The sequence below is a fragment of the Diceros bicornis genome, chromosome 26 (genome assembly GCF_020826845.1).
Source record: "Diceros bicornis minor isolate mBicDic1 chromosome 26, mDicBic1.mat.cur, whole genome shotgun sequence".
In the NCBI taxonomy this organism is placed as follows: Eukaryota; Metazoa; Chordata; class Mammalia; order Perissodactyla; family Rhinocerotidae; genus Diceros; species Diceros bicornis.
Genome location: NC_080765.1, coordinates 7,238,621 through 7,248,348, shown reverse-complemented (window position 1 = coordinate 7,248,348; position 9,728 = coordinate 7,238,621). Strand labels below are relative to the sequence as shown.

The 9,728-nt window shown below is 47.8% G+C and overlaps 1 protein-coding gene across 1 annotated transcript; it reads right to left on the bottom strand.

The window, feature by feature from the left end:
- Nucleotides 1–765: 765 nt before the first annotated feature.
- Nucleotides 766–8,554, bottom strand: ATP5MF (ATP synthase membrane subunit f). The gene is made up of 4 exons (XM_058569257.1): nucleotides 8,470–8,554; nucleotides 2,981–3,088; nucleotides 1,659–1,775; nucleotides 766–905 (listed from the first exon to the last, which is right to left on the bottom strand). The coding sequence occupies exons 1-4, from the start codon at nucleotides 8,480–8,482 to the stop codon at nucleotides 877–879; spliced, it is 267 nt and encodes an 88-aa protein (XP_058425240.1). The 5' UTR covers nucleotides 8,483–8,554; the 3' UTR covers nucleotides 766–876.
- Between the last annotated feature and the right edge of the window lie 1,174 nt (nucleotides 8,555–9,728).

The window sequence follows — 9,728 nt, the reverse complement described above, 5'->3', positions numbered from 1 at the left end:
TACTGGCAGCTGGTAAAGTCTGGAGCTTGGCCTTTGGAACATCCACCTAGCAGGTCTCCTGCCTTCATCTCAGATGTTGGATATTACTTTATTCAAACTCCCATCTTCTAGGAGATAATTAGCCACAGCATCCCAGCCGCTTATACTCCATGCAATATATGTGCTCACCACACACGCCTCAACAAGAAACTGGTTCTGGCCCTCATGTCATTTACTTGACTGAAAACCTTTGATGAAGATGAAGGGTAAGGAAGAGGGTGCTGGATACAGGGGCAGTTGTGAGCTATCGAGACTGTGCTTTCCCTGACCTCACCCCCCATCATCCACTGAGCTTCCTGCAGGTCAGCCTCCCTCACCAGGACGGCCCACACTACCACAGCCTACCACCCAAGTGCCTGATATCCCGGGTAATGCAGGAAGGTGGGGTGAGGGGGAAGGCCTTCTTAGGAACACAGCGCTTCTGCTTTAGAGTGTAAAAGCCTCAGCTCACAAAAGGCTGCAAGTGCTTACGCTGCTCAAGGCAGAGAGCAGGGAAATACCTCTGGGCACTGTTGAGAGGGGTAACTCATCTAACTCTAGATGACACCCACCCCCTACTAAGCTGGGACAAGATCCCAAAGCCGTGGTGTGGGGAACCCACCAAGGCTTCACGGTTCAAAGCCCTGGGCTGTCTGGACAGTCCCCCTTTGGGATTGTACAACAGTCTCATCCTGCCTTGCGCAGCAGGAGCTCCTAGAGTGCAGGGAATTGGCTAGACTAGTGAAGGAGTCTGTATACCAGTCATCTTTTATTGGGTTCTCAGGACATGAAAGGGTTCCAGGGTGCCAGGCAAAGGTCATGGTCAGGAATGCAGAGTGCGCCTCCATACGGCCCTCTTCAGTGGTACTTGCGGAGCCGCTCGTGTTCTGAAGTTGGAAAGGCAAAACAATAAGTTTCTTAAGAGGTATAGAGAGAGCACAAGATGGGGAGGGTGGGAGGCTAAAATCATGGAGAACCATCCTGAGAATTCCTTTCAGGAGATGACCCAGAACCTGCTGCCAGCGTCTCAGTGGTGTTGGCAGACCTGGGAGCACAGAGGCACCTCAGGAACTAATCTCTCACCTGCCTAGCATCCACTCAGGCAAAAAGCCCCCAAGGGCCCATCCTTTAGAGCCAACATCCCCCCAGATGCTGCACACTGGCAGAGGGCTGGACACTGTGAGAAACAGCCCATGAAACCCAGTCAGTGGCTGCCAGTGACACTGTCCCCAGCATCTATTACCAGACAAGCTCCTTTTAGGTCTCAGAACCAGGAACAGCTATGCTTTTCTAGAACACTGCACAGACATTGGATTATACCACTCAACCTATTTCCCGCATTGCGTTGGCTGCTAGGAAGATGAAGCTAAATCTTCCACCCACCTTTCACGGAGCCTGCAGTATCTTATAGAAAGCTTCCCAAGTATTAACCTTTACCCCAGCTTTATCTTATTTTTCCCGTCTTTATTTTCTCTTTGCCAGAATTTTCTCACTTAAAATAATATCCTATATACTATATTCTGATAAGCCCCTCCAATTCTTCAGCTATCAGAATGATGGACTTCTAAATCTGACCGTGAACCAATACCACCCTCTCATGGGAACCCTACTGAAGACAAGGCAATCCAAGAGACACTCACTGAGTTCCTTGTAAGAACGGCAATAGTTGAAAAGCACATAAGCTGCCAGCACCATAGAAATCCCAGCGACGCTCCCTTTCTTCACGTTGATATACTTATTGTAATACCTGTAGTAACCTGCAAACGAGAGGAGGTCAGTGCCCTGCTTTGCTGTGAATGCTTCACGCAGTGCAAAGCTGAGTCCAGCTTAAATTCAGGGACTAATCCTGCTCAGGCTCTAAGCCACTCACCCTACCTTCACCAGTTGATACAGGGGGGAGAAGCACAAATGCCTCATAGGGTCCTGGGTCCCCACGAGACTAGGACAAGTTCCAGGTAGGCCCACCTTGATTCTGCCCCTCCTCTTTGGCCTTGATCTTGTAGACTTGGCGCAGCCTCTCGGCCTTTGATCCTACCTCACCCTCACTTCCCGCCCTGGGAACCCCCTTACCCTAATTCTGACCAAGAATCCAACACCCAGTAAGGGCCACTTGGCTGTGGCCAGCTGGGTCAGCCTGGCCCTTGGGGAGGAAGAAGGCTTCGTGCATTCATCTCTTTACTGGATGCCCCCACCAGCAAGGAAACAAACAGTTTCTGCCCTCGGAGCTCACGGCCTAGTCAATAAAAGAATGAAATGATCATAGGCCACAGTTTACAATAGTGAGGGATGCCATGAAGAAGCAGGGCAGGGAGCTGTGAGCATGAAAAGGCCACATTCATCTCCACTAAGTGTGGAGACAAGGCAGAGTATTCTAATCTGAGGGCAAAGCTGAGGAAAGGCCTCAGGGCAGGAGGAAGCATGGCACACAAGATAGCCACACAGAAGGAGGGGCCCCGAGGCGGCTGGACAGCACGCGGGTCCCCGTGGGATGATGTGGGTCTTTATTTCTGGAATGATGACATGGGTTCCACAGGACTGATCTGACTAGTCGTGCCCTTAAAAAGGCACAGACCTGAAGGACAGACCATTTCAAATATTCGTCTTGGAAGTTTTCCCTGGCAGGGAGATGAGCATTATATTATAGATTGATGTTTACTATGTTACCAACTAATTTTCCTCTTAAATAAATCTTATGACGTAAAAATGCTCAAGGATATTTAAGACGTTGGCAGTGGTACCAGGTCCAAGGAACAGAAAACATTTTGGCTGAAATATCTCAGAGCCAGCCTTTGATAGGACCAACCAAACATGGCAAGTCAAGGGTTAACAATCTCTCCCTGTCCTCTACATAACATTCTGGTCTGAGACAAGGCCTTTACTGCCCAAATCAAGTCAGGGCAAAAGAGAACTGAAGACCCAAAGACTGCTCTTGTTTACATATGTCCATAAGGCTGGCTCTGACCTCTTTGAAACGCTCCAGCAATGCCTTTAGGGGTGAAATCCCGCATCAGTATCCAGCTTGGCAGCTCCCCTATTTTGACTTCCATGAGTTTCTTCTCCTTCAATGGTACTGAAAAGGAAGAGCAAAAAATACACACACACTAAAAAATCTCCAGATAACACAGAGCATCAAAGGTGCATTCAATAACATCACTACACAGAGGCTGACATAAGTAATATTATGAATAAATATGTCACACCACATTCACTGTGTTAAGCCAGAGTCTATATAATGGCAGAACTGCTGCAGTGACAGCTTTATTAATCAACAGGATTTTGAATAACAGCTTGCTGGGAATGACTGTGTGAAAAGAGGACTAAGGGCCATGAGGAAGAAAATAATAAAGGGTAGGAGAGAATAGAAGGATTACTGAAAAACTAGTATTTACTTTACATATATTAGTTCATTTAATCTTCACAGAGAGCAGTTGATGCCTTTATTCTATAAGCGGGTGGGAGGATTAACTTAGAGAAGTTGGGCAACTTGGCCAAGGCCACACAGAGTGCAGGCAGTGGAGATGGGACTCAACCTCAAGTCTGGCCCCCACGCTCCTGAAGCCAATCTGATTTCTACCTCAAGCATCCTACTTGGGATCACAGATGTCAAGTGGCTTAGTAAAAATCACTCCAAATGATCCAATAAGCCACAGAGCGTATTCCAATGAGAGTCTGGGGACAGAGGAAAGGAAGGGCTCCCAGTTGAGGCCATTCTGTACTCATCTCTGGGCTTAAGAATAAAATCGTAAGAGAATGAGGGAGGGCTGAGAAGGGGGTGGACCTGTGAATGGCCAAATGCTCAGAAGGAGGAAATGGTCTTCCCTCCCCTGTCCCCTCCCAGAGATCAACTTTAAAAAGCTGCTTAGGGGGCATAGTGGTTGAGTTTGCGTGCTCCGCTTTGGCGGCCTGGGGTTCGCAGGTTCGGATCCCAGGCACAGACTTACATACCGCTCATCAAGCCATGCTGTGGCAATGTCCCACATACAAAATAAAGGAGGACTGGCACAGGTGTTAGCTCAGGGCCAATCTTCCTCAAGCAAAAAGAAGAAGATTGGCAACAGATGTTAGCTCAGGGCCACTCCTTCTCACCAAAAAAAAAAGCTGCTTAGCAGGTGTCTTCTTCAGGGCAAGGAGTCAAGGACTATTGTCCCTTCTTAAAAATAACCAACCACAGGAGGAGCCAGACTAAATCACTCCAAAGTTTATTCTCCATTTTCGGGATCCAAGGAAATACTAAGGCTCCTTAAGGACCAGCCTCAAGAGTCCACCTGGGGAATCTCACAGGTCTCCTGATATCTCCCAACCCTTAACAAGGACAAAGGCTGTCAAGCCATAAAAAGAAATGCAAGGCTTAACAGCAGCTTCTAATCTGCTACAGTCATCCAGCGAACCAGACACTTGGCCTTGATGGGCCAGACCGAGTGCCTGTCAAGAGACTTGCAAACATGGCTTTAGGGTCACAATTTAGGCTGCCTGTTCCAAACAAACTGGCCCCAACCTTCCATTTAGTTTCACCGAACAAATATGGAGCACCTGCTGTATGCTAGGCAGCACGCTAAGCACTGTGGATACAGCACTGACAGCAGATAAGAGCCTTCCTCTCAGGAGCCAACATTCTATGGGGGAAGACAATCGTCTCACATCCACTCATCTTCCCGGGCTAACCACACTTCTGCCAAACCCCTTTCTGTTTCTCCTAACAGGATTGTTTTCACCTGAAGGCCTTTGCTCTGCAGTGCCCCTGAATGATCACAGGGCTATCTCAACTTAAATGTCATCTCCTGAAAGGCCTCCTTCCCTGCCTACCTTATCTCAAGCGCCAGCACTTCCTTCCTATAACCTCTGAGCCTTAGTATCCTCATCTGTAAAATGCTTTATTCCAAGGACCGAAGGAGAATCTATGGAAAAGCATTTGGAACAGTGCTCAGAACTGTAAACTGTTATTATTATTGTTGAAATCTCATTAAGGTTTACGTGAAACATCAAAAAAAAAAAACAAAGGAGAAAGGTAGAGAAAGAAATGGCATATAAACTGAACATTAGGTTATACCTACAGTATTTTAAGCATGTAGGACTTTGGGGATAATCACACCCTGTAGTTCTTCTACAAACAGAAAATTGTGATTAGTTTGGTAATATTTTTGAAATATGAGAAACTCTCAAATGAACTTTAGGGTATGCTCCAAATCTCTGTTGGAGAGTTTAGTGTCAATGATATTAAGTTCAACACCAAACAATAATGTCATCTGAGAATGACCTTTTACCTTTCTCTGTCACCTTGCCTGTGTTATTTCTAGAAAAGTTGAACACGTACACATCTTACATCCCAGTTTTGTCTTCACTTGGATCGGTAGGCTTTTAGTCCAAGTACCACATTTCTCCCGAATAAGAACAGAGTCAATACCTTTGCCACACTTTCAAAGCCTTCCTGCATGTGCTGAGGAGTGCAAATGTCATTCTATAACCAACTGGCAGAATGTTACTAACTGCTGACACTGGGTAATGGGTACAAAGCGTTGTTACATTATTTTGTTGCCTTTGTATCTGAAACCTTCCATAATAAAAAGTTTAAAGATACTTTAAAAAACAGACCTATGTTGGGCCAACCCCAGTGGCCTAGTGGTTAAGTTTGGCGTGCTCCACTTCGGTGGCCCAGTTTGGTTCCTGGGCGCAGACCGACACCACTCGCCTGTCAGTGGCCATGCTGTGGCAGCAACCCACATACAAAAAGAGGAAGATTGGCAACTGATGTTAGCTTGGGGCGAATATGCCTCAGCAAAAAAAAAAACCCACAAAAAAACAGAACTATATTGGGGGAGATGTGCAAAAGAAAAATAGTATTTTAAATCAAAGTATTTTTGATTGGTATAAGGCTGATGACAAAAAAAAAAAAATCAAGTCACTTCTGGGCCCAGCATGAAGCTATTTTTTCACATTCACACAACTATGAAAACATATTCTGCATTCCCATGACCACATTCAGAGGCTTGCATGGTGCCCTGGCACATCAAGGAGAAAAAAGCCAACAATTTAAAACTTATTTTTCTACATATTTATATCTGTGTACTATGAAGACGAGAGTGTTTCCTTAACCAAAACTAAGAAATTTATAAGCACAGAAAAAAAAAATCACATTAGCCTTAAGGAGAGCCAAGTATAGCACCATCACAAAACTCCAAGGGACCATCAGATTCATTAGAGATGCATCTACACTTACTCCAAGAATTGCTCTTTTAGTGGAAGAGAAAGGCCTCAGTCCTTGGCAGCCACACTGGAACCCTCCTCCAACACTCCTCTGCAGAGCTGCACATCCCTCTGCAGTCACTGGTTCACACCAGTAGAGTGTGGTAAGGAACAGAGCCAAATATTCTGGGTTGAGTGCCACTTTGTAGCTGTGTGCACTTGGGCAAGATACTGCCCTCTCTGTGCCTCAGTTTCCTCCTTTATAAGGCTAATAGCACCCACCTTCATACTTGGCTCTAGGTACTATGTAATGGGGAATTAATATCTGTCTTTCTGCCTGATTATGAACTATCTGAAGCGGGGAGCATCCCCACACAGTTCCTGGTCATGACAGACTTTCAGTGAAGGTTGTGGAGGGACCACAGGTTCTTGGTTGGGGAGGTGGCTACCTATGCTTATGAATTCAAGAAGCATACTGTCCACCTATATGGAGAGGCATGGAAATGCCAAGTGTCTCCTGGGTGCTAAATCCAACTGAGGAGTTGGCCAGAGAGTAAAGAGTTTAGGCTTTGCAGGCCACACAAGGTCTCTGGAGCATAGCCTTTTTTTTTTTTAAACAAATTTTTTAAAAACATAAAAACCATTCTTAGCTCACAGGCTATACAAAAACAGGCCACGGGAAATCCAGCCCATTGGCCATAGTTTGCCAACCCATGATCTCATCTATTGCTGTTAATTCATATTTCCATCACTTTATTTTCTAATGAATAGTAGCTTTATGTTCTGGCAACAGACACCATTTAAAAGATCATCAGTAGGGGCCGGCCCAGTGGCGCAAGCAGTTGGATGCGCACGCTCTGCTTTGACGGCCCAGGGTTCGCAGGTTCGGATCCCGGGCGCACGCCAATGCACCGCTTGTTAAGCCATGCTGTGGCGGCGTCCCATATAAAGTAGAGGAAGATAAGCACGGATGTTAGCTCAGGGCCAATCTTCCTCAAGAAAAAAGGGGAGGATTGGCATCAGATGTTAGCTCAGGGCTGGTCCTCACAAAAAAATAAAAGATCATCAGTACTTAAGAGACTGGGACTCCCAATTCCTTCATGTGGGGTGATGCTGAATGGGCCAATGTGTGACAATGACCTTGCCCAAGGGTCACAGAGTGAAAGCTGGGATGACCAGCACTCGACTGTGGGCCAGGGAGTGTTCTAAGTACCTCACATGTAGAAAGTTGTTTAATCCTTAGACCACAGTGCTCTGCTTAAATAAGATGCCAAGTCCCAACGATTCCCTTTTACATGTCTTGTTTAAACAATACGGCCACCGTGGATAAATATTCTCATGCCCATTTTCATAGATGGGGAAAACAGCATCACTCTCATCTTTTCTGATCCCCTCTTCATTTCTCCAGGCTGAGATTAAGAATATAGAAACTGGGGTAAGGCACACATGGGTTAATCAAACTCTGCCACCATCACGCTGTGTGACCTCAAACAGGCCACACCGTATCTCTGACCATTATTTTCTTTATCTTTAAAATGGGATTAACGTTCCCGGCACTGACTTCCTGACAAGGCTACTGTGAGCAGCTAGGGCTAAAACATGGTTTCCGCATAAAAAAAAAAAAATCAGTGTGCACAGTCCAATGAGTGCAGAGATTTATACACGTCTGTCACTGAAAAGCCTGCTGGTCATAAGGTCACGCTTGGGAATAAAGCTAGTTTACCACGACACGAGCCCCCGGACTCCTAGGTTTGAATGGAAGCTCAGCCCCCTCACTAGCTGACCTTGAACCGGTCACTTCACCTCTCTGAGCCTCTTCAGGGCACATTCAACATACAGGCATCGAATCTCACGAGGTGTCAGGCACCGTCCTGGGCCTAATTTGAGCTTCAGCTTTGGGAAGAAGGATAGAAGCTGCGCGCAGAATTCAAGTGCAAAGCGCCCGGGTCGCGGCGGGGACAAGAGCAGCTATTCCTTAGCGGGGAAAGGAAGGGTGGCCCAAGGCGGCGCAGTCCCAGGCCCGGAGGCGCGTCGCGGAGCTGCCCTCACCCTCCCCGCCGCGGCCGGGGGCGGCCCTGGGCAAGCGGAGAAGGGTCGGACGGCGCGGGGCCCTCGGCAGAAGATCCGGTGCGCCTCAAGTGAGGGCGCGGTGAAGGCCCTGAGCGAAGGGCAGGCGGCTCCGTAGCTCCCTCCCTTCCCAGTCAGGCTCCGGACCCCGGACCCCAGCTCCTGCCTCCAGCCTGACGGCCCCAGCCGGGTCCGGACACTCACCGACTGACGCCATCTTGGAGTCCTAGGTGTCCGCTGTGCCGGGCCGCGCGAGGCCTGCTGGGTAGGGAGCGCGCGCCCAGGGTCCGCAGGGAGCAGAGACTCACGGGAAGCAGGTCGCGATCGCTGCGAGGAAGTGGCTGCAGGTGCGCAACGGAGTGAAGGGCGAAGTCCCTGGAGGGCAAAGCACCGGGACCCCGCAGCTGGGGGCGAGGGGCTCAGCTTGGGCTCCTCGTTCTAGGAGGGAGGAAGACGGGGAGGCTGGAAGTGGCCAAAAAATGGGAAATGAGGGGACAAGAGCATCCTGGCTTTCCTACTCCGTCGCCTTAAATTTGTTGTGAGAGATGAGATAAGCTGCGACTCGCAAAGAATTCCCAGGCACCTGGAAAAGCTGGTCCAGGTGTAGGCTCCAAAAGATGTAGGTTTGATTCAAGAGTACTTATATGTGTCCCGGCTCGGGGCTGGGATCTGAGGACAGAAATAAGAAGACCCTAGGGTTACGCAGTCTGGCCCTTCTTTCTGCTGCTGCTTTTCCAGGCACGATGATGCCTCGCCACCATCTTGTTTTTTCTGCAAAGGCCACGATCAGGTGTAGATAATCAAGAACTTGGGCCCCATTCCTGGTTAAGCAATTCTGACATGGGCAAGACACTTCGATTATCTGTATCTCAGTTTCCTGCTCTGTAAAATAGGGATGCAACACCTACCTGGCATCCTTGTTGTAGGAATTAAGTGAAACAATGTGTGTAAAAATAAAGGATTAAGAACTGAGTGGATATTAGGAATTGGACCAGTGAACTGATAGCTTTGTCAGGAAAGTGACTTGGGGGAGTTAATTATCAAACTCGTCTTTTATCCGTCCTTTATTCATTCACCAAACACACGCTGCTATGTACGGAGCACTAGGGACATAGAAATCAATCAGACATGGTCTCTGCACTCCAGATTCCCTGGTATTGTGTGGGAGACAGATGTGTAGCCAGGTGAGAGCACAGCAATAGATGGATATAAAGGTGCACAGCTGGGAGCCATGCACTCCTTAGTGAGGGGGAGGTTTGGAGGGGCTTCAGAGAAGAGATATTATCTAAACTGGCTTTTGAAAAATCAAGAGGCAGTTGCCAAGTGGACAAGGTGACGAAGGACACTCCAGGCACCAGGAACTGCATGAGCAAAGGCATAAAGGGATAGAGCCATGCAGTGGGTTTGGGTCAGAATGGTAAGAGCTACGAGTTATTGTTTAATGAGTATAGAGTTTCTGTTTA